Source organism: Wolffia australiana, chromosome 17 (assembly GCF_029677425.1).
Source record: "Wolffia australiana isolate 7733 chromosome 17, ASM2967742v1".
NCBI lineage: Eukaryota > Viridiplantae > Streptophyta > Magnoliopsida > Alismatales > Araceae > Wolffia > Wolffia australiana.
In genome coordinates, this window is record NC_135851.1 from 11,083,075 (window position 1) to 11,107,537 (window position 24,463).

Sequence of the window (24,463 nt, forward strand, 5' to 3'; positions counted from 1 at the left end):
GAACATGCCGGTCTTCTTGCCGTCGAGCAGTCCACGCGGCTGCGAGCAGCCGTGCCTTCAGCATTATAGGCCATTCTACGGGTCAAATGGGTCAAGCAAAACTCACAGCGACCTATTCACAATCAACCCCCAAGTAGCCCACGCGCCATCGGGTGGCGCAGTTCATAGCCCAGTCAACTAAGCAACACGTTCGGCTCGCTGTCAGGTGGTCCACGCATTGGGCGAGCAGTCCAGCCGTCAAGGCTTGTAGTCAACAACTACGTGATCGTCAGTCGTCGAATGATCCACGCATTTGGCAAGGAACTGAACGGTCAGCGAACTGTCCTGGATGCCAACGAAAGAACTAGACCGGGAGGTGTAGTCCTTGCACCAGGCTATCCATCCGTGACGGCACGCATGCGCGCACAACGATAGAAACCTCGTTCTCGCAGCGGTCAAGGGCATCGAATGAGTAAGGCACGGGCGAGGGTGCAACGCACTGTCTGATGCATCTGCCGCGTTTACGGGTACGTGTCCTCTAGACACGGTCGTTCTGTTCTTTTTGTGCGAATTTGTGCAAATTTTTCGTTCTGTTCAAACAGACCAAAAATAAATTCGAACAGAACATCACACAGACCCGTGTGCAGTTCTTTTGTTTGCTTTGTGCGAATTTTGTTCTAGTTTTGTGCGAATTTGTGCGAATGTGCGAATTTTGTTTGTTTTTTTTATAAAAAGAACAGAACAAAGAACAAGGCCTTGTGCGGTTCTTTTGTGCAAATTTTTTGTTTGATTAAAACGAATACAACAGAATGACCATGTCTAGTGTCCTCTCAACAATAGCAGAACTAGCAGAGCCTTCAGGTGATGGGAGACGAACCCTCTCTCCTTCAATGCCTTCTCCCTTCCAACTTCCCCTTCTTCTTCCTCTTCTTCTGTCCTTCCTCCTGGTGAGATCTGAACAACGTGGGTAACTGCAACAAACTTGAAAATCCAGATCTGACCAGAATTGGTGCCCATCATGGCCTTATATAGGGCCATAATGGGCCCCTTACAAAGAGTCCAATAAGGGAGGTCCATTAAGTGACCCCCTTTTACAACATAAATAAAGAAACTAGGTAATTAAGACGACACGAAAATAAACGATACAGATGGATATGGTGATACGGAAATGAAAACATGATAAATTGGCGAATGAAACGAGCATGATCCGGCGAGAGATTCGATTCAGCTGATGGTGCAGTCGTGCTTCTCACCCGAGATGTTAAACCTGAATTTCTTCACCGTAGCCTTGGCATGCTGGTCATGTGGCGCGCGAGCTGGCGGTTGTCGGTGATGATGTTGACGGCTTTGACAACGTGACGGCGATCCCGGACGGGTGCTCTCCATCAACAATCCAGTCAATTAAAATTTTGATTAGAAAATATCTTAAAAGTGATAAGATTTACACAAGTGAATTGTATCTTTTTGAAACCACATTTTCACTGGAGGATAACCATCATTCTATCTAGATTATTTGATAAGTGTACTGACTCTGAGAAGTTCTACTCCCCAAGAAAACTCATGAACTTACCTAGGGAAGTTTTTATATATTTTCAAAATTAAATTGGATTAGAAGGATGAAGTAGTAAGTCCTATACCTTATTGTTTTATTTGTGGTACTTAGGATCACGGAGATGGAGAATGCCATGAGGTTGAAGAAGGAAATACCGTGCATTTTGACCAAGGCCAAAACCAATCAATGCAAGAGGGAGTCAAGAAAATACAAACTTCAACCGTGGATCCCAATGTCTGTTTCAATGGTGATCACAACATTAAAACCTTTAATCTCAATTTAACTCTCAACCTCAATTTCAATCTATACATACAAATAACCAAATATTTAATAAATCTTTGATCCCGATGATGAAACAGATGATGGAAAAGAAATCAAGGATGATGATGGGTAAGAATAAAAAAACTAGTGACGAAGATAGCAGATCTAGAGAGGATAAATTGGACTCATAACCAGCCCCAACATTATCAAAAAATATATGAGGAGTTCAGACAAACTCTCAGAAAGGTCAGTTTCCAACTCAACCTTAGTGCGTAATCATTTACCATGCCGTTAAATGTGAACAAAAATAAGGAAGGGTTTCATATTGTGCCTAGAATAAGATTTTCAAAATAGTTATATGTGTTTATGAAGAAATATTGTAAGAATAAGGTTCAAGGAGACGATAATAAGCATGATGAAGGTTTGGAGTGAGAACCAACTAAAGAAGATCTTCAAATTCATTCTTGATTCATGAATAATTATTATTTTGAAGATAAAATTATCTCGGATATTCATTTTCTGTTTATAAAAAACACTATGACATTATTTTGGACATTAATTTGTTATGTATGGATAAATGAAGTAATGGAGTAGAAGAAACACATGAATATTTAGTTAATTTTCATCAAATTATTCCTCGTTTATTTATGGATAATAATGCATATTCAAATAAAAATTTTGTTACGAGTAATTATATATGGTAGAATCTCAAGCATTTGGAAAAAAAGGAAATGACCTTGTGTAAATAACTTTCTTACTTGCAAACTTCTTGAATCAGTGTAAATTGTAATAAAAATAAATAAAATTTTTGAATACAAATTTTTACCAATTGACGTGATAATTTATTTGATTCACCTACGCATTAGTTCATTTTTTATTGATCTATTGAATACCCCAAGTCTAATTCGAATGTTGAAAAACATTTTTTCAGTCATTGGCCCAAGAACTTAATAGAAACATGTGTATGGTTATCAATGCATATAATCAACATTCTTAGAAGCTCACCAGTTTATGTTTGATTCATGTAATGGTTTAGCGATACTCGTATGACATTTTAAAAATATTCGTCACTTTCATGTGTGTGAATTTCATAACAAGAGTTATCAGAAATATTTGGAACAAAAACTTATATATACATATTTTTAAGAATCACATTTTCTTCAATCTCGTGTCATTCGCACAAATGGCTTGCATATACCTCAACATACACATTTTAAGTTAGACCCTTATTTTGATAACTTTGGTACCATTTATTATTTCTTGCTCATCATAAATGATTACTTGGCAATGTCAATTCAAAAAAAAAACACGAGGATTTTAATTTTCAGATTTAAATGGATTCATGATAAATCTCCATATATAATAATATAAATTATTTAACAAAAGACACGATGTCTTGGATTTTTTTAAGAATAATCTTAGGTGACTACCTTTCCTAACTACCTTTAAGAGGCACCACATTTATAATTTTCAACCCCTTAAATAGTACAACGGATTTCAATATTTAATAACTTAAAATGAAAAAAGTCATCTACTATATCTGAGAAACAAACAGCTGGTTCTCTCATTTGGACACATTTTAATTTGATCAGAGTAAATAGTTATTAGGCATTCCATTGACTCTCATCGAGTTTTAAATTGGGTTATCATTCCATAGATCATTGAAGAAGCCTTGAAAAAATGGTTATCATTTTCGAGCACCATAGAAACGTTCAAACTTTAACCCTAACTAACTTCCATTTTTTGAGTTCTAATTAAAATGCGTACACTTGCCTTATAAAGAAATCATTATCCCATGTCATCAAGTATCGACCATTTATTCATCATATGCTTATTACTACATAATTTAAGGTGAAATGTTAAAATTAATTTTTTAAGTCTAAAATGAAAACAAATATATTTAGTGTATAATTATATTGTTTTTAGATTTAGTATATAACTATTGATTCAGTGTGCAACTAAGTCGTTGTAGTATAGTGGTGAGTATTCCCGCCTGTCACGCGGGTGACCCGGGTTCGATCCCCGGCAACGGCGATTTTACTTTTTAAATTCATGGGAAATATTTTTTCAAAAATACTTATTTAGCCCGTTGAACAGCGCCTGTTACTTGAATAGTCTCTACGTGGCAGCGTAGAAATTCAATTAGAGCAATATAATTTTTTAACTCAGTGTTTAATCTCTTAAAAAATATAATGATTCCAGCCATCTTAACAACACCCTTTAATTACAACTCGTAAAAATGTAAATAATGCGGAATTTATCAGTTAATTATCCTGTTAAGTTTTTGATCTATTTAATAAATTAATACTATTGGTCTCCTTGTGTATCCTTACCTTATTTAAAAAGCATTTAAACTGCGTCTTGACGTAGCCGTCTTTATTCGATTAAAAAAATAATAAAACAGATGACGTGGCAATTATTATTTTAAAAAACCCATCGGCGGGGAGATTTGGCGGTATCCCCGATCCGCCCTTCTCGAATTACCATAGCCGTCGATAAATCCCTAGTGGCGGAAATATAAACGGCCAAGATATCGCCATGTCATCGATCCGACCCAAGCCCAAAACCGGCCACCCCTCCGACGCATTTAAATACGTCGAAACTTCCCCTCCTCCGTCTATCCAGTACAAGAAATTTGAAAATGGCGCCCAAAGCAGCTGAGAAGAAGCCCGCGGAGAAGAAGCCAGTAGAGGAGAAGCCGAAGGCGGAGAAGGCTCCCGCGGAGAAGAAGCCGAAGGCCGAGAAGAAGCTCCCAGCGAAGGAATCCACCGGCGAGAAGAAGAAGAAGAAGGCGAAGAAGAGCGTCGAAACCTACAAGATCTACATTTTCAAGGTTTTGAAGCAGGTTCATCCCGACATCGGCATCTCCAGCAAGGCCATGGGGATCATGAACAGTTTCATCAACGACATCTTCGAGAAGCTTGCGCAGGAAGCTTCTCGCCTGGCTCGCTACAACAAGAAGCCGACGATCACTTCTCGGGAGATTCAGACCTCGGTTCGGCTCGTTCTCCCTGGTGAGCTCGCCAAGCACGCCGTCTCCGAGGGAACTAAGGCTGTGACGAAGTTCACCAGCTCTTGATCTCCGCGCCGTTGATTCCGTGTCCTCTCTCGATGCGATCTTGTATTGCCTCTGTTTGTAATCATCTATGATACGCCTCGTATCTAATTTTATTCGTGTACTACTCTCTTGGTGGTGTGATTATAGTAATCTCAATTAATTACGTGATTAAGGTTCTATAACATGTAATAAAAGGCTTAAAGCTACCATTACTACCGTATATAAGTTTGGACATTAATATTTAAAGTTTAAGATCACTCAACCAGCAGTGCTGCAATTATTTTGAGCGGCGATTTCCACAGCGTGATGCCTCCTCTGCGCGAGCTTGAGCGAGGATATCCTCTGATCGATTCAAACTTCCTTCGTTTCTGTGCAACCCGTGGCATATACACAGGTAAGTATCGCGGTTAATGAAACTTCAGCTCCTCAGCCCTACTGACTGATCATCAGATGAATCTCTAGCTTAGGATTCGAGTAAATCGGCGAACAATTTCAAAACTCGTCTCGTTAACAGATAATTTCTTGCCATGGATCTCGTTGCCGATCAGCGGATATTTATAGTGAATAGTCTACTTTAATCGCCGGTTGATGGAAGAGTTCATCGTCAATAATCTCCCTTCTTCGACGATCAATAGAATAGTTTTCGTTATTAATCATCTTTCTTCGGCTATCAGTGAATAATTTCTTCATTAATGGTCTCTCTTTTCGACTGTCACTGGAAAATTTCTTCGTCAATAAGTTCGGTCTTCGTCGATCACTGTTAACATTTCTTCGTCAATAATCTCTGTTCTTCGACGCTCGGTAAAAAATCTCCTCGTCGAAGATCCCTGTTCTTTGTTGATCAGTGGAAAAAAATTTCTATATGAATAATCTCAATTTTTGACCGATCAGTTGAAGATTTCCTCGTCAATGATCTCAATTCTCTCGCCGCTCTTGCCGAGAGCGAGCCGATGGCCGACAACTTGAAGAAGGTAACCAATTAATCTCCTGTTCTTGAAAATAAAAATAAAAAACCATAATCTGTTCTTCGTTTTTCTCCATAATTAACCGCTTTTTCATCGTTCTATGACAGGCCATTGCAGAGGTAATGTCATTAATCGATCGGCAGCACCGACCTTGGTTAAACGGCTTGGAATTGCTCGAAGATGCGCAAACGAGGAAGAGATTTCTTCCCACCGGCTGCCAAAGGCGTGATTCTTAATAAACAATTTTCTGATCCTCAGAAGATAATTTTTCTTAATTTTTATCCTTGATTTGCGTCTTCAGGGTTGATTTGCTTCTTCAAGGAGGGCTTCGCGCGGGTCAATTAGTAGAGCTTGTTGGCCCTTCTTCATCAGGAAAAACTCAAGTATGGGCATGCATTTTCTGAAAATTATATCAAAGTTTGTAAAAATTTATCTTGGGTTTTATTTTTTTGATTGGATTAATTGCAGCTTTGCTTGCAAGCTACTGCGCATACTGCTCATAGTGATATGGGAAGCGTCTTGTTCTTGGACACTGGCAATGCCTTCTCAGCGGAGCGCATTTCCTTTTTTCTTAATCATTTAATAGAAGAGGTTACCTCTTAATTATTCTGCAATTATACCTATAGTTGATGCTTACATCGGTCGACTGTATGTTTGATCTCAGGGTAATTCCATAAGATTCCATGGCGCAATGAATCGCATAATATGTAGGCCAGTGTTCGACTTATATGAACTTTGGCAAACGTTGATTTGGTTAAATGCCAAGCTAGAACATCAGGTTATTTTCGTCTCATTTCATTCTTCTATGGGTATTTTTGATCATTTATTTCTTGAAATTCATTGCGATTAAAGAGTTCATTTCTTGTTTCTCTCTTGAATGTTTCCCTGTCTGATTATTGATTATTTCCCTCAGTTTGCAAAATTTATACGGTTTTCCATTTTTCTTTTACCTAGGTAAAGAATGAAGCCACCCAAATTCGTTTGCTCGTCATTGATTCAATCTCATCACTCGTTACTCCGATTCTGGGAGGCAAAGACTTGCATGGTATCAGCCTAACATGCTCATCAGTAAATATAATTAGATTTTTTAAATAACCTTTTTGTCTATAGAATATTCAAACTAATTCACGATGAAAATATGAAAAAATTTCTTTTATTGCAGGTCACTCGATGATGGTTTCCATAGGGTATGCTCTGAAGAGGCTGGCAGACGAATATAATTTATGCGTCTTGGTAATTATCAAACTATGGATTCAAAATTATTTACTTGATTAAAATACATCCCATGAAATTTGTTCTTTTAATTTAAAAATTGGGGTGAAATTTTGACTAGGTGACGAATCATATGGTCAACGGGGAGGGAGGGGTAGCCAAACCGGCCTTGGGAGAGAGCTGGAAGATCATCCCTCACGTGAGGCTTCTTCTCTCACGTGACAACGGCAGCCGCTCGTCCTCTCTCTCCATCCTGAAGCACACCTCCATGGTTACCATTCCAAAGAAATAAAATCTCTATTTCCATTTTTTTTTAAAATCCCATTGACAAAAAAATAGCATTAAATTTAAAGTTCTCCATTTGCTTGTATAAAAATACCCAAAAAAGAAATATTACCAAATATTTTGAATTTCAGGCTGCAGGGGGATCGGCGGAGATTGCGATTGGCGGCGGAGGAGGCCACGAGGCAGACACGTGGACAGCAGCGCCGCCAGTCTAGAAACACGTGGCGCCACGTGGCCGCTCCTGGTGCCCTCCGCCACTTACAAGTAGCTCTTTCTCGTTCTCTTCTTTTGCGTCTTTGTTCTTCGCCATGGGAGAGCCCGCCGCTTCTTACGTTTACAAGGTACATTCTCTCCCCAGATTCTTTTAATCATTATAATGATGATGATGATGATGACGATGATGCTGATGATGATGATCGATCATGGTAAAACGCAGGTGCAGCATTTGATCGAGAAATGTCTGGTATTCCGCATGACTCAAGAGGAGTGCATTGAAACTCTCTCCAGACTAGCCGACATTGAGCCCATAGTGACTGCAACAGGTCATCTCTCTCTCCTCAGTCCGCCATCTATCTCTCTCCCATGGGGTATACATGCTCCTATCCGACATGCATTTATAATGCCTAAAAATAGTGTGAACTTCCATCTCTATCTCTCTCTCTCCATATGAATCCGTCGATTTTTGGCTCAGTGTGGAAGGGTCTAGAGGGGGAGAACAAGGAATTCTTTGCAGCTTATGGAGTTGGAGGTACAAGAAGCTCAAGAGACCAGGAGAGAGAGATGAGATGTAGAGAGAGAGATGGAAAAGTCAACGGCCGGTTCTTCTAGATGTCCACCAGCCTGAAGGAATCGGCAACGGTGCTGAGCTGGCTCCGGACCCGCCTCCACCTCCTCTCATTGGCCCCCACCACCAGCGTATAATACCGCCCTGTAAAAGTCAACGTTAGACTAGTCGAGTCAACGAATAAAGTCAACGGCGAACAGTCAATGTACCGTTGCCGATGGCGACGGTCGCGAAGGCGGTCCTGCCAAAGGTCGGGGTTTGGAGATTGTACTCGAAGGTCCAGTATTTTTTGCCGTCTATAGTTCTCTGCACATTAGAGATGTGATTAGATAACTTGATCATAATGTTGGACATAATGAGATATATAAGTATCCACCATAGAGTCAATTTGTCATCGTAAATAAGTCAATGCTGTAAGTCAACGCGGCGGTACTATCAATTGACTTTGTAACATGAAGATGAATCTTTCGTCCTGAGGCGTACCTCTTGCATGTCCAGTATGGTGGGCCTCTGAGTCGGCGCTGCGTAGACGTTCTTCACGAGGCTGGGAACCACCTGAGAGCGCAGAGAGAGAGAGAGAGAGAGAGAGATGTTAAATTTCTAGAGAGAGAAGGGAGGAGTTTATTTAAGAGAGAGAATGAGGGTATTTTTAAGGTTAATAGATTAAGTGGTGAGTGAAACTTGGGAGAGAAAGCTTAGGGTTTGTTTAGAGAGAAGAGAATGTGGGCATGTTTAAGGGGAAAATTGTGGGTTTTTTAGAGGGAGAGAATGAGGGTATTAGTAGAGAGAGAGAGGGCGTCATTGGAGGGGCCGAATTGGATTAATGGGTACGATATACTGGACATTTTTAGAAAGAGAAAGTGGGTATTCCAAGGGACAGAAGTTAACGCACTGAAGTTGTTTTAGAGAGAGAAAATAGGTAATTAAATTAGATAGGTAAAATTCGACTACTCTTGGATAGAGATACTGAGAATTTCTAGAAAGATGATGTGCTTATTCATATGGAGAGGATGTGGGTTCTTTAATGGATCGTAACCTGGTTGTCATGCTGGGGTCGCTTTACAGAGAGAAAATCAGGTGATTTCAGAGGGAAGAAAAAATTGGGTATTCGGAGAGATAATATGAGCATCTTTAGAGAGACGAAATTTAGATACTCTTAATGACATATATTGGGGCAGTTCTAGCAAGATAATGTTGCATGATCCTTGAGAGAGAATGAGGGTACGTTAAGAGAGAGAGAATCTGTGTATGTGTGTGAGAAAAAGCAGAGAGAGAGATGGGAAGAGAGTATGTGAGAAAGAGAAAGAGGGACAGAGAGATTGCGTTATGGGAGAGTTGAGAATGTGCGTGTGAGTGAGAGTGAGGGGGGGAAAGAGAGAGAGAGAGAGAAGGGGAGAGAGAGAGAGGGAGAAAGAGAGGGAGAGAGAGAGAGGGAGAAAGAGAGACAGAGAGAGAGAGAGAGAGAGAGAGAGAGAGAGAGAGAGAGGGAGAAAGAGAGGAAGAGAGAGAGAGGGAGAAAGGGAGACAGAGAGATAGAGAGAGAGAGAGAGAGGGAGAAAGAGAGGGGGAAAGAGAGAGAGAGAGAGGGAGAGAGAGAGAGAGAGGGAGAAAGAGAGAGAGAGAAAGAGAGAGAGAGGGAGAAAGATAGAGAGAAAGCGAGAGAGAGAGAGGGAGAGAGAGAGAGAATGAGAGCGAGAGAGAGAGAGGGAGAGGAGAGAGAATGAGAGCGAGGGAGAGAGAGAGGGAGAGAGAGAAAGAATGAGAGCGAGAGAGAGAGAGAGAGACAGAGAGAGAGAGAGAGCGAGAGAGAGAGAGAGAGAGATGAAGAAGTACCTCATCAATTGGACCCAGATCGCTAATCTCGCGCTTCTCAGTCGGCACGAAGGAAACCCGGACGTGCTGCAAAGCCACATTCCGGTCCTTGAACGCTGAATCGCATCCCGTGAACTCAAAGTCCTAATCAGCATACAATTTCCCAAGAATTAAGCCTACATAGAACAATCCCAAACTCGTTCTCAAATTGAGCAATCAATCACGGCGAAGAACAACCCACCCGCCAATCCGACGGATACAAATAAGAATACCCATCGATCGGATCGACGAAGGCTTTGTATCTATCCGGAATTTCTGCAAAAGCGAGAAAAAACTAAGCGACTTCTTCCTCATATCTTTCATCAAAGGAAAAATTCCCAATTTTTATTCTTACCATCGGCAAGTGCGCCATTGGAGAGGACTAAGCCATGGGCTAGAGCTCCAGTTCCAAGTAGAATCGACCGTCTATTGATAGAAACTACAATAGACATCGCCATTAACACAAAAGTCCAATCTTGGCCGATCAAAGAAGAGGAGAAAAGAGAGAAGAGATTATACCTGAAGAGGGTTCCAAGCTGGCCTTGAAGGAAGCCGCAGGAGCCGAGGTAGAGCGAGAGTTAATCTTTGGATTCGGCGATATGAGCTGGCAACACATCGATGAAATGTTCTTGCAAATTCAATGAACTTTCTTGCTGTTGGGTACAGTAGAGAGAGATATAGATAGATAGATAGAGAGAGAGAGAGAGATGCAAGAGAGAGAGACCCAGGTAGAGAGAGATATGCAAGAGAGAGAGGCACAGATAGAGAGAGATATGGAAGAGAGAGAGACCCAGATAGAGAAAGAGATGCAAGAGACAGAGACCGGGATAGAGAGAGAGAGATGCAAGAGAGAGAGACCCAGATTGAGAGAGATATGCAAAAGAGAGAGATGCAAGACAGAGAGACCCAGATAGAGAGAGATATGCAAGAGAGAGAGAGAGTGAGAGAGAGAGAGACCCAGAGCGAGAGAGATGCAAAGAGAGAGAACCAGAAAGAGAGAGAGATGCAAGAGAGGAAAACCCAGAGAGAGAAATGCAAGAGAGAAAGACCCAGAGAGAGAAAGAGAGACAAAGAGAGATTTAGAGAGAGAAAATATTGGACCTTGTTGGGAAGGCCGGAGACCCAGCAGGAAACAGCCGCCATGCTCACACCAGAGATCAGATGTCCTCTGAGGAAGACGAAGGGGGGTGATAAACGAAATGTCTTCTTTGCCCCTCTTCAATGTTAAAACGCTCTCTCTCTCTCTCTATCTCTCTCTCTCTTGATGATCACAGCTGGGTGGTCTTCTGCTTGCCACGTCACCCTATCGCCAATCCTGATGAACAAAAAAGGAACCTTGTTCATCTCCTACCATATGCTGCTTTTATTTATGTTCATAGAGTTACTTAGTTTAGCTCATTTTATCTTATTCGGATAAGTGATTTGGATCAGAGGTGGCTGGCCTAACCAAGGATGACATATTTATTTAAATAAAAGTTTCTCCGGTGAAGGGTATTTTTCAAAATATCTTGTTTTTAAAATTATGTCATGACTCAATTACTTGATGGAGAGACTGAACTTTACGTGCAAGTCCAGTGTATAATCGACCCAAGTTGGCCAACATTGGTTCTGAAGTTCATTATTATTATTTTTTTACCAATCAAGCAGAGGTTAACATAGTGTAAGATTACAATATAATAAATAACACTGATATAAGTCAATTCAAGCCTGATGACCGTAAAAGCACCCATCACTTTTTATTTGTTTCTAAAAAACACATCTATGTACAAAACTATAATTAAAGCTGAATTATTTGTGTTGGTGTTCTAGGTTGAAAATGGGGGGAAAAAGTCAGTTAAAATCAATGCTCAGTATGCAAGTAAATCAGCTTGATAAATTCTGATAACGATAATTCAAACTTCAATACCAAGACACTCAAATTCAAATTCATGACAAAAGAAACAATTGCATAAAAGGTAATTTGGCAAATGCCATCCCCTGGTATGTTTTCAATGCATCCCTTGATAGCCATGAAATCAGTAAACTATCAATCATGGAAGGACTGAATCAAACTGATAGAATGTACTTGATGTTGGGTTCGAATGGCTTTCATTAATTGAACGAAATCAAATTTCATGCAGCAGATGGCTTGAATAAATTGTCAATTTATCAAGGAAACAATATATAATCACATTATCATGTGGGTCACTAATTCTACCCCCGACTTGCTCCTTGGAAGAGGTTCTTCAAGCTTTTCACATGTTCACACTTTAGATTTATCTACACGATGAACACAATGATGTTTATCCTCTTCTTTTCGAATATCTGGTTGATCTCCTCGCCGTCAATTTTCACTTAATTGAGTGAGTGGAGAAAGAAAGAAAGAGGGGAGAGAGGTGTGCCTAGGTCTGGCTAACATGGGAAATAAAATGGGTGCCCCACTCTACTTGTAAAAGACCTTAAACAGTTAAGTATATCCACCCACATCCATCATTCTAGTGCGTGTGGCCCTGTAGGCCATGTATCAGTCTAACTAATAACGTTAGTGACCCAATATCACTTACAGATCAACCTTATTAATTAAATATATTAAAATATAAATTAATTAGTAAGTTTTTAACCCTGTCAATAGGTTGAGTTTCTAGCTTCTGAGGTGCTAAGCTACACTCTGTGCCTTTAAAGATACACAGTAGTGATTAAATTCTCTCGTGGAACCTTTATCATTATTGATTTCTGTATATGTATAATCCTTCTCTGCATGAAACTTCCATGCACAAGATGTCCTTGGTGTCTAAGGTCAATGGACAACATATATGACCATGACATATATGTACCTGATTGGTGTTTAGGTATAATATTATTCAGGAATTCTTTCTCTAAATAGCATCCACCATATATCCTTGGAGTCTCCACACTAGTGGCAACATGATAACCTAAACTTATCATTAATTAGGTTTAGATAGTGACATTTTTTTATGGATATTTTGATGTTCTTCTCAAGTAACCTTTGAATAGGAGTGATTAGAACACATTTTTTAAAAAATGACAATCACTGTATTGTGAATTCATGGAATTTATTATAAACATCACATGCAAATAAAGAGAAAATATCTTTTTTAATTAACTTATCATGATAGAGAAGTGTACTTGGTGTGATGGCCACATAATATTTATCATATAAAACAAAACAATTGATCACTATTAAATTATTTTGACGTCATTATGATATCTGTCATAGACTTTATTCAATACTTCAATGTCATATAGTCCTAAAAGGCCTAAGCTTTCATGATGAACTTTTTAGAAGAACCACTCTCAAATTCATGGAGAAAAAAAAGTGTAACAAACTCGTGGTGGAAACAAAGACAACCAACTCGTATCATTTCATTGATTGGTCCATATACTTATATAGGTTAAGTAACATACTATCCATAGTATGTTGCTTAACGGATCAAGCGACAATCAAAACCATCTAGCGCAGTATACCAAGAAAGGTAAAAATTGGAAAAAATGAAAACAAAGTGACAATGACTATAAATAATGGATTCATATCAGTTTCCATTTCTCACCATTATTTTGTGCTTTTGATAAATGGATTCATGTCAGATTGACCTTATAAATAATGGCAAAAGAAGATGCTTATAGATGAATCAATTCTCACAATATATTTTTTCCTTTTCTGTAAATTATTTTAGAATAATTTGGAAGTTTTCTCAGAAAGTTTAAGTTTCAAGGTTCTAAGATACTCAAGACTTCGAAACATTAGCTTATTTCTTATGATTATGATTGGCAGTTTTGAAATAAATAATATAATATATTTAGATAAGCCTAGGTCAACTCAGACAATAATGCTAAATGGAACTCCAACATAGTTTTTACACAATGGGTTTGGTTGTGGTTGAAAATCCAAATACGAGAAGTGGTGGAACAAAATGAGCCAAATCAGACCTTTAAAGCTATCAATCTAAAATATATGAATCAAATCAACGTATGTAGAATAAAATTTGGGTCATTTGATTGAGTTATCATAAGTCACACAAAGGACTGGCCTCTAAACGTATCCACATTATCATTGACACATAAAATCTCTGTATTTTACTCGACAATAGTCATCATCAATTCAAGATGATAATCTTAACCTTCTTATCACAGGAGGAGTGCCTAAAGAAAAAGGGAGAAGAAGGGGATCTAATGAAAGACTTGCACATGTACATTTTTTGTCCATATTCTTGTATACCTTCACGGGATACTTTGTAAAATCCCTTCTTACTTAAGCATATAATCTAATGTCCAAAAAAATTGTGTTTGACTCTCTGTGTCCATATGCCAGTCTATTTAATCAGTATATAATCTTAGTATCTCTTTATTATCTTATTCAATTAACTAAAGATTCAATTTTACCCAGTCGAACGGTTGATTTGCCAACATGTAAAGTGTCATGCTACACCATGAGTTCTAGAAGGAGTTCATCAACTCTTTAGAGGAAAATTTTATTCCTTGTGCCACTGAGTTCTTATAATCATTAAACTGTGTGGCGCTCCTAAAATGGACGTATGGTGTGATCATCCTTGTTATGACTAATGAAATCACTAAAGAACTTTATCTTTGATATTTCCACTACCTTGGTGAAGGGAATTCATCACATTCCTCCATAGAATTGTTTCCTCTTATCCCAAGAGTGTGAAGTCTCATCTTGACTACTGAATCACCCCAGTAAACTTTTCGTTGACTCCATACTAATATGATTTGAAATATCATGATCATAGAACCCTAGGTCTATTTAACCAACCATGAAATGAATAAACATGATTAACATTTGTGTACAAAACCATAAATTAATTCATATAGATAAATTTAATGAAAACTATTTTTAAAGAGCTTCAAGAATCTAACTTTAGAGTCTTGACAAGTTTTTGCTCAACCGTTCTCATCATATTTGTGAAAATACTAGTTTTATTGTATGTGGATTTAATAACATCACAAGCTCATTGGATGAACACTCAGTTCCTCAACTTGTTGAGATATACAAAAAATAAATATGTGTGATTGAGATAGGTAGACAACCTGCTCCGAATGTTAGCTATAATGATTCCTGTAAATGTACAGATCTCAAAGATGATGACCTCTAACATATAAAGAGTCTATTATAACTATGTGAATGTGATATAAATGGTATATTCTGAAATTTAACCCATGAACTTAACCAAATTCTGAATTTTAGCTCCCCCTAGTGTATAGTACCTGCCGTGTGCAAGTGCATCTTAAAAAAAAGACTTGTATTGATGGGAAACTTGAGAATGATTCTCCAAAAGTGTCGTGACAAATTCAAACAGAGTCCTCGCCATAAAAGTGCACCATAATCATGGAATGTTGTAAATGGGTCAAAATTTGTATGATATAATCCAAAGATATTACATCTAAGTGAAAATTATAAGGGTTGAGTTGTAGAACGAGAAAACTTCACTAAGTTGGAAAATGAGGTTTGATAAAGTGATAAAATCTCATGTCTTTTTTGAGAATGAAGATGAACGTGTGTGTACACATAAACACTTGTTGTAGCGTGAATATTCATAATATTTAAAGTACAAGTTATTTTACTCATTATGAATGATGAAAGAATTTTATCCTCGAGAATATGCCAAAGATCATCTTCATTAAGGGATTTAAAAAACCATCACCAAAAAAGGGTTTTAGGATGGAGCACTCCAAGAGAGTCCCATGTCGACAAGTCATCAAACTCACAACTCTAAAGAGAATCCACAAAACACTCATAAATAGAGGAAGAATATGAAATAGTCCATTATGCAATGACAAGCATATCTATCATGAAGGATATGAGATGTATGGCCTAAAACATGGAATTGCTCTATTAGTTATGGACACTTTAGTGACATTAGATGTGTTCTTGAGGTTTTGAGATAGTTGAAGGATATATTTTAAGTCCATGGAGAAGCGAAATTGAAACTCAAGGGTTACACAAATTATATTATTTAATTTGATCCAAATGATACAAAGGTTGGACAATAAACTCTTTTGTGTCTTATAGAGCACAGAGTGTAGCTTGGCACCTCATAGATTGGCAAGTCAACCTATCAATTGGGTTAATCAAAATTTATATTTAATAAGGTTGGAGAATAATATTTATTCAGCCATAATAATATTAACTAGACTAATACATGGGTCTAAGGGCTCATATCAAATAGTCTTTTGAACGTATGCAAATGTACTTTTAAGTTATGAGGTTTTATGAAAAATTTTCATTAAGTTTAAATAAGAGAAATCCATGAAAAATTCACACTAAGAGAGTTATTCAGGTGTCAATCCTGATTCTCCCTTCTCTCCTAGGGTGCCATTCCGTCCTGCTGTGATTGAAACGATAAAACTAAATGGTGGATCAATAATAAAGGGGTCTTCGAGATGAAAAAGGATGATATTTGATGTGTAAAGTGTCACCTGTATACACCTAGAGGTTATTGACTTTAGCAGATCAACATAACCCACCTGTGCGTCATGAGATTCAATAATCAATGTTTCAATCATTATAATGGCCCCCTATTATTCTATTTTGTCTTATACTACGTGAATCACATATGTATTTAAATTTATACAATCACCACAATCTGATATCGTCATAACTCATTTATTGCTCCACATATACTTGCACTTCATTATAATACCACACATGAACAATGCTGTATAAGAATTTTAAATGCAATTAGATGTAAATATATGATTGGTTAATAATCCATATATGACATCTATTAGATGTTGGAGAATACACTTAAAGCAAAAGGATTGTATGAAACATTTTTGTGGAGTATAAAAGGAACAAAACTCCAAGGAATGTCCATGCAAGTTTCCCCCTTCTTCCAGAGTACCCTTCCCTCCCGGTGCCAATATAATGGTGAGAGCAAATGTCTGGGACTATGAAAAATAATAAGATGATGCTATCTAATAAGCAGATGCAGCAGTGGATACGTCAAGACATTGGACACTTGTTCTACTCAAGGAAACTCATTCAAGGAACCAAACAATAGAAAATTAGACTCTATGCAATGTAATCACTCAATAATGCGTCTTGGCTTTTATTTTATGGTTCAATTTTATTTGTATTTTTGTTCGCTGCACATATATAACCTTGAATCACTAATTGCGGCCAGCCCAAAATAAAATATGAGAGAGAAAGAGAGAAAGGGAAGGAAAGAGATAATGAGAGAGAAAGAGCAAGAAAAGAGAGAGAGAAAAGGAGGGAAAGAGACAGAGAGAGAAAGAGCAAGAAAAGAGAGAGAAAGAGAAAAAGAGGGAAAGAGACAGTGAGAGAGATGGTGAAAGATGGAGAGAGTGAGAGAGAGCAAGAAAAGAGAGAAAGAGAAAAAGAGGGAAAGAGACAGAGTGAGAGAGATGGTGAAAGATGGAGAGAGAGAGAGCAAGAAAAGAGAGAGAAAAAGAGGGAAAGAGACAGAGTGAGAGAGATTGTGAAAGATGGAGAGAGTGAGAGAGAGCAAGAAAAGAGAGAGAAAGAGAGGGAAAGAGACAGAGTGAGAGAGATGGTGAAAGATGGAGAGAGAGAGAGCAAGAAAAGAGAGAAAAAGAGGGAAAGAGACAGAGTGAGAGAGATTGTGAAAGATGGAGAGAGTGAGAGAGGGCAAGAAAAGAGAGAAAAAGAGGGAAAGAGACAGAGTGAGAGAGATTGTGAAAGATGGAGAGAGTGAGAGAGAGCAAGAAAAGAGAGAGAAAAAGAGGGAAAGAGACAGAGTGAGAGAGATGGTGAAAGATGGAGAGAGAGAGAGGGCGAAAGATGAAGAGAGAGAGAGAGATCTTGGAGATGAAGAGAGTTAAAGAGTAGAAGATAAAACCATATGATGGAAGGTAAAGGAGAGATAGGAGATGGAAGGAGAAAGAGAGATAGTGACAGATGAAGAGAGAAATTTGAGAGGGAGCTGGGAGATAGAGAGAGAGAGATGGTGACTGATGAAGTGAGAGAAATCTGAGAAACACATGCTCCCAATTGCAGGGAGTTTAAAATAAATTAGTATAAGTTGACTGACAAAATACACTTCAGAACACATGAAGTTCATCAAGATAGTATTTTTTACAGGGTAAATTCCATCAATCTATGGATTCAAGCAGGGCTGCTGCAGAACTGTTCACTCTCACTTTCTCTCTCTTCATTCGTTGATAGTGCGGAAGGGATTTCTGGGGGTTTCTGGAGGATCAATCAGAGATTTATCCTCTTTACCCTTCTCAGAAACACTCTCCAAACCCGCCTGCAACGATTCTATTGATTCGATGCTTGGCAAGGAAATTGCCACCTTCTCCAGTCCCCTCCCATTCAGCTTAGGCGCCTGATTAAATTTAATTCATGATGAACAGCTTAATTTGACTAAATATTTTCAGGATATAATCAGAAGAAATCAAGTGAAAATAGCTCACCTGATACTCTTCGGAGAAGCAATTCTCTGTCTGCGTTCTGATTTCAGCAAGGATATGAGAATGAGCATCTTTGAGAGACGTCAGCTTTTCTGACAATTCAATCGTCGCCGGATCTATTTCCTTCTTGGCATCATGATCCATCGCAATTGAATCTGATAGAGGAAAATTCTCAAGTTTATTGTTAGTTTGATGAAATCAGCAGTTCAAATATTAAAAAGTTGGTTCTTGAATTCACAACTTAATTGGTTCTCAAAAGCAGAGTAGATTTTTTTTCTTTTAATGAAAGAGAACCCATTAAGCTAATTTGTTTCAATCAGTCATTCATTTAAAACTCTGTGAAAATTATTCTAGAATTCCCAAAAGCAGATCCGAAATTGTACATGGTAGAATAAATTGGGTTGTGGTAATGAAAGCCAACCCCGTTGGTTTATCTGTTGAAGGAAAGCATATAATTACTTCATGAGACGCAAAATAGTAAAAATGTTAGTTATTTAATTCTCAAAGGAAGATATGAAATTGTGCAGAGTAGAATAGATTGGTTTGGGGTTATGAAAGTCGACCCGTCACTTTTATAAGTTGATATTCTAAAACGCAAAATAATAAGTTATCTGTTGAATTCTCAGGTCAAGAAAAACCCAGTCGATGACAAAAGCTAAGAAAAAAACAGAGCGATTTCGGGTCATGAAAGTCAACCCAGTACTGCTACATACTGAAGACTAGCATACATTTGAAATTATGAAATGCAAAGTAATAAAAAGTAGTTATTTGAAATTATCGTTTAGCAAAATAATAAAAGGGCAGATCTGAAATTTTACGGAGTAGAAGACATTGGCTTGAGGTTATGAAAGTCGGCCCAGTACTTTTCTTGGTGGAAGTCAAGCAAATATTAAATTCTGCCAAAAAAAAACACAGTTGTTTTCCGAATAATTGAGTTCTTACCATGAACAGAGCTTAGCAAATCGACTGTTCCTTGATGGAATTCCACATCTACAGAACAAGTTTGAGACATGAACTCCTGGAGATCATGTTGGTTACGAGACAAACCTCTCCTGTACATTGAACAATAAACTCAGTCGAAGACGAGCACTAATTTCAATCCAAAAAACGATTGCAAGAACAATAACCTAAATAACTCACTCAAACAATAATTGACTTTCTGCAAGAAATTCTTCGTGAAGAGAGTCGACAGATGACAGAATACTTCGCCACTGTTGTGCAGACGCTGCTACTCTGTCGGAGCTGAAACAAAAAAAACTAACGTTGTCAGATAAAATCTCAATTAAGAAATCTCAAATCTCAATTAACGGTTTTCTACCAATCGTTGACCGCCTTCGACGCCGCCGCTATATTTTCAGTGGCTAGACGTTCATCTTTTCTCGCCAGGATTTCCAAATCATTCACATTTCTGAGCCAACATTTCTTGGCGTTTAGTGACAAATTCTTCATCCCCGACATCTCTTGTTCTAAGTTATTTTTGCCATGGAGACAGGTCATGTCCACGTCATCAATTGCTTCTGAGACCTGATTAGAATAAAAAAAAGAAAACTCTAATTTAGTCCGGAAATTATAAAAAAAATGTACCACTCTGCAAAGGTTCACCATGTTTAACTGACGCAGCCGCAATCCAGAAAGGATTCCGGCAATCTTTTCTAGGGCTTCTTTTTCTTCTTTGATGGATGATTCCTGCGCACAAAGCGGAAATTAAGCATGTTCTTTCCAATTTCTATTGAACTAGAAAGTTACTAGAATTTCTTAGACGGAATAAAATCCCAGACCTGAAACGCCTTCTTGAAACTTTTTGATTTCCGGGATATTTCAGCGTTAGTTTCTTCAACCATCATCAGGAATCTGGACGCCTGACTGGAAAGGTCATCGAAGAAACCATTTGCTGCCCTAGAAATGGCCTCAGAAGTTGCCAGAGTCCGTTGCAAGCTCTGTTATGTTAATGCAAAGAAATTTCAATCAAAATCAAAGAATTACTACGAAAAATACAAATCATTTATGTAGCGGGTACCTCTTCTCGATGTTGAGCGGAGAGAACCAGCAGACGTTTCTGTTCTTCTAGCGAAGTTTGAATATTACAGGCAATCTCTTCAGCCTCCGAAGCTGCCGTGGTCAAAAACTAATGGAAGAAAATCCATTTTCAGAGAAATTGAATTTTGATAGGATAAACGTTTTTTTTTTGATAGGATAAACGTTAGTAAAGTTAGAATTCTCTGGACGGAATCCTTGGACTATTACACAAAAGAATTCTAAACTTACGTTTTCAATGGCCATTCTTTCTGATGCAATAGCTGATGCGAGCTCTTCTGAATTCGAAGAAGCTCCATCATGCAATCTCCGAGCGAACTCCTTCATGACATCCACTCCTGCGGAATAAATAGTTTTGACCTTCTCGATCTTTGCTTCCATTATTTGAGCTGCCTGAGAAGTGCGGAAGTTAGACAGTATTTTTTGGAACATGAAAAAATACAGAAGAAAATTACCTCGAACTTTCGCCTAACGAACAACGAAAGACGTTCGTCCATGTCTCTTAAGAGACCATGCTCCTTGGAAACACATAAGCATAGATTTTCCTGCAAATCTCTCAACCCCTGATCGAGTTTTGTTCGGAAGTTAATAATCAGATTGTGGTTTTCCGCATCGATTGTGCTCTTGTCATCTGAAAGATACAAATAATTTCAGCAAGCAGAATGGCAGTTGGATTTGAATTTCAAGCGAACGAACCGATTTCAGACTGAAGTGTATTTATTTCCCGTGATGCATACTCCAAGTTAGAATGCAACTCTCTAGCTTTGTTAAGAATTGCATTCTCTGTAAACCAATTAAAAATTAAAGAATGTTAATCTTTCGAACGTCGGACAAAAAATAATATAATTTTTTTCTGAATTCCGTAATTACCCGAGGAACGTAGTTTGGAGATGGTCTGATCTTTTTCCTTGAGTAGAAGGTTGACTTTGCGGTGTGCTTCTTGGGCATGGGCGAGTGCTTTCATTGATGCTTCAATATTTTCCTGAAATTACCCGAGATAGAAAACTTAATTTAGGATAAATCGACATAAATGCGAACACCAAAACTCCAATTTCACCTTCTGTTTCTTAATTTCACAATCCAAATCCAAGTTTTTTTCTTGTTCACAGTTGTATAGTTCTCGAAACGAATCCGCTTGCTGCCAAAAACGAGATAGCCTCAGTTCCACGCGTTTCATTGTACGGGCGCATCATCCCCAAGAAGAACTCGTCATCGTCATCCGTCATCATCACAGGCGTGTCAAATAGAGTCAATTTCAAGAGGAAACTGGATGACGATGACGGCTTTGGATGAAAGAGACACTGAGAGAGAGTGGAGAATGAAAAGGATAACAATGACGAAATTGTCATGGGGGAACGCGTAAACTAATTAAATTTGAACAGAAATGGTAAAACAGAAGGGCTAACCTTTTTTGTGAGATCTAAATCATATTCCAAACGTTCTAGTTTCTCCTTCAACACCTGCGTAAGAACTACTATTAAAACAATTCCAATGAAGAAGAAAATATGAGTTAAGAAAGAAACCTTCTTCTCAGCTTCTTCTTGCAAGAACCTTTCTTGCGGAATATACACACCGTTTTTCTCCCTCGCAGCTTTCACATCTGACGCAAGAACCCAGTTAAACATAAAATATTATTACAGAACTGGTAAATAGAGAAAAAATTGAAGAAACCTTGCTTCATTTTCTCGATCTCCATGTAGAGATCCTTCAACAGCACAGATTTGGATAGTTTCTGGTTCACCTGGAACAAGATTTGGGAATTAATATTTGGAAAAACATGAAGATATGAAATCCAGGTCAGACCTCTGGTTTGTTTTTAATGCCCTTTGCGCGATAAGCATAGTCCAACGTATTTAGTGTCTCTTCTAAGCAATGAGAAGAGGGAGATATCGTTGATATAATGCAAGTCTTGGCTTTCCCACCCAATGAATCTCGTAGAAACCTCGTTAGTTTGCTATCCCTAATGAGAAATTAAAATTATTGAGACGTAAGCAATGGTGAGTGAAAATACAAAAATGAATTTATCTCAAGTAATATATAAAATCCCACCTGTACGGGACGTGACCGGAGTGGTCAACCAGCGCAGTTATCACACGCCCAAGTGTGAGGAGGCTCTTGTTCAGTTCTCCAGCTTCCCTAGCACGACTCTAAGATAAAAGATCATTGCTCAGTTTAAGTATATAGTTAAAATATCCAATAACAGTCAAAGATTATCCACAGAAAAGCATCCAATGCATTAAAGTTACAGAATATAAAAAAAATCTAAGATTCTTTCTCTTCCAACATGGATATCCTGTGCAATGGTAACAGTGGGCTGTGCGTATTTTCCTCTAAAATCATCAAATTAAGTGCAATTATTCAGTGCAAGAAGCGACAAATTAGATACCTCTCGCGCTCCAGATCGAGAGATATTTTCCGAGCCAGCCAAATCAACAAGGTTTAATCTTCCGCACTTAATGAGTTCCTCATTCCCTGTCGTCGCTTCTTTGACGTGGACAGTAATAGAAAAAATCGAATGAGATCGGCTGCAGAAGATTAATAATCGTTTAGTCCTGTAAAAGCACTCATCAATTATTTAAAAAAATAGTAAAGAATGTCACCTGCTTTGCTTGTTCAACAAAGTTTCACCTGTTCTTCGTCTCGCTGAGCCCTGTTCTAGAAGACTGTATATTTCAGTTACACTGTAGACAACTACTTCTTCTAGGCCTCTTATAACTGCTCCTCCTTTACCATCCTCCATAAGGGAGATTGGTCTTCTTGGCTTGTCGTCTGTTGATCTTGGGCAGTCTTCTGGAGTCAACAGGTCAAATATTTCTTCATTGTATAGTTCCAAAAACGTTACCTTCAGACTGTAATCTGCCTTCTGGGCATCAAGTGTATCGAATATCTGCCTGACTGCCCTAGGAATAATGCCTGCTTCGACTGACAATTCACCCACCTTGTTTGAATTAAAAAAAAAGACAATATTTAAGGTTAAATTGTCAAATGACTGCAAAAAGAAAATAATCTCAATACCTTAGACCTGATATCTCCTTCCATTGTGTAAGTCTTCCCTGTTCCTGTCTGCCCATAGGCGAAAACAGTGCAATTAAACCCTTCTAAAGCATCGTTAACCATTGGGGAAATGGCGTGTTCAAAGATCGACCTTTGCTGTGCTTTCGGACCAAAAACCTATGAATGAATTCAAGGAAGAATTATAAGAAATCCCATTTGAAAAGGAGAAATAAGCCGACCCGAATCATTGAATCACATACCTTGTCAAAAGAAAATGACTTATCTTGTTGCCTTCCACCTAAACTTTGCACCACTGTCACCTCTTTTCGCTGTTCGTTGCAACATATCACACTTTGAACATTTGCCCTTTGTTCTTCATCACTCAACGGCCTGATGATTTCATAGTTGGATTCAACATTATAAACTTTCTCAGAAAAAATTGAAGTATCTCCACAAATCAACATTATAAACCGTTTTTTGGTTTGTGAGAAGGCTGACCTGCATCTCACCATGACCTGTACGTTCACTTCTTTGTCTCGATCACTTCGGTTTGAGGCAGAGAAACCGTCTGCCCATCTGCAATCGGAGGGCCGCCTCTCCGAACGCGGTGTTGCGAACGGCGACGGAGATGGAGGCAGAGAAAACCCTAGCCTCCTATTCGGAGTGAAGTACATCTTCTTTTACCAAGGAACACCGAATTTCCCTTCCTCAGCCCTCTTCAATCCCAAATAAACAATCCAATCAGCATAAAAAACGATAAAAAACAGCAATAAACAGCATAAACAACGATCAAATCAATTTTCAAATCAGCATAAACAGCGATAAAAAACACCAGACGATCCATCGCATCTCAAATCACAAAAGATAATCAACAAGATCATAGTCAACAAAGCTTCTTACCACTTCCCGATCGATCTCGCGATGAATTCCACGGAGGAGAAAAACTGAGCCGTTGCCGTGGCATAAAAAAGCCAAGGCGGGTTTCAAATTTTCAAATTTGCTTACCGTGTCCTGCCAGAACAATTTTTCAGGGCCTTATCCGTTGCCTTTTCTTCTCTCTTCCCACGATAAGAGCCGGT

The 24,463-nt window shown here is 38.5% G+C and overlaps 4 protein-coding genes and 1 non-coding gene across 5 annotated transcripts; 3 read left to right on the forward strand and 2 right to left on the reverse strand.

Moving 5' to 3' along the window:
* Positions 1–3,754: 3,754 nt before the first annotated feature.
* TRNAD-GUC (transfer RNA aspartic acid (anticodon GUC)) lies at positions 3,755–3,826 on the forward strand. Its single transcript has one exon. It is a non-coding gene; the product is annotated as a tRNA-Asp (tRNA).
* Positions 3,827–4,417: 591 nt separating this feature from the next.
* Positions 4,418–4,971, forward strand: LOC144714173 (histone H2B.7). Its single transcript, XM_078588870.1, has one exon. It carries the CDS (start codon positions 4,434–4,436, stop codon positions 4,869–4,871), a length of 438 nt encoding a protein of 145 aa, XP_078444996.1. The 5' UTR covers positions 4,418–4,433; the 3' UTR covers positions 4,872–4,971.
* A 105-nt stretch (positions 4,972–5,076) lies between these two features.
* Positions 5,077–7,652, forward strand: RAD51D (DNA repair RAD51-like protein). The gene is made up of 10 exons (XM_078588868.1): positions 5,077–5,244; positions 5,742–5,821; positions 5,923–6,038; positions 6,117–6,198; positions 6,284–6,406; positions 6,480–6,593; positions 6,770–6,860; positions 6,978–7,048; positions 7,149–7,298; positions 7,444–7,652. Exons 1-10 carry the CDS (start codon positions 5,157–5,159, stop codon positions 7,525–7,527), a joined length of 999 nt encoding a protein of 332 aa, XP_078444994.1. The 5' UTR covers positions 5,077–5,156; the 3' UTR covers positions 7,528–7,652.
* Positions 7,653–8,021: 369 nt separating this feature from the next.
* PNSL1 (PsbP-like protein 2) lies at positions 8,022–11,206 on the reverse strand. The gene is made up of 8 exons (XM_078588869.1): positions 11,049–11,206; positions 10,467–10,551; positions 10,303–10,386; positions 10,150–10,223; positions 9,930–10,052; positions 8,580–8,651; positions 8,306–8,402; positions 8,022–8,240 (listed from the first exon to the last, which is right to left on the reverse strand). The coding sequence occupies exons 1-8, from the start codon at positions 11,088–11,090 to the stop codon at positions 8,137–8,139; spliced, it is 681 nt and encodes a 226-aa protein (XP_078444995.1). The 5' UTR covers positions 11,091–11,206; the 3' UTR covers positions 8,022–8,136.
* Positions 11,207–17,919: 6,713 nt separating this feature from the next.
* LOC144714508 (ATP binding microtubule motor family protein) lies at positions 17,920–24,333 on the reverse strand. Its single transcript, XM_078589256.1, has 24 exons — positions 24,285–24,333; positions 23,883–24,100; positions 23,645–23,774; positions 23,406–23,561; positions 22,991–23,328; positions 22,777–22,915; positions 22,440–22,537; positions 22,194–22,350; positions 22,062–22,131; positions 21,914–21,990; positions 21,797–21,850; positions 21,448–21,528; positions 21,261–21,372; positions 21,087–21,173; positions 20,846–21,021; positions 20,622–20,783; positions 20,374–20,481; positions 20,135–20,293; positions 19,959–20,042; positions 19,675–19,880; positions 19,497–19,598; positions 19,299–19,408; positions 18,360–18,511; positions 17,920–18,271 (listed from the first exon to the last, which is right to left on the reverse strand). Exons 2-24 carry the CDS (start codon positions 24,056–24,058, stop codon positions 18,095–18,097), a joined length of 3,111 nt encoding a protein of 1,036 aa, XP_078445382.1. The 5' UTR covers positions 24,059–24,100; positions 24,285–24,333; the 3' UTR covers positions 17,920–18,094.
* Between the last annotated feature and the right edge of the window lie 130 nt (positions 24,334–24,463).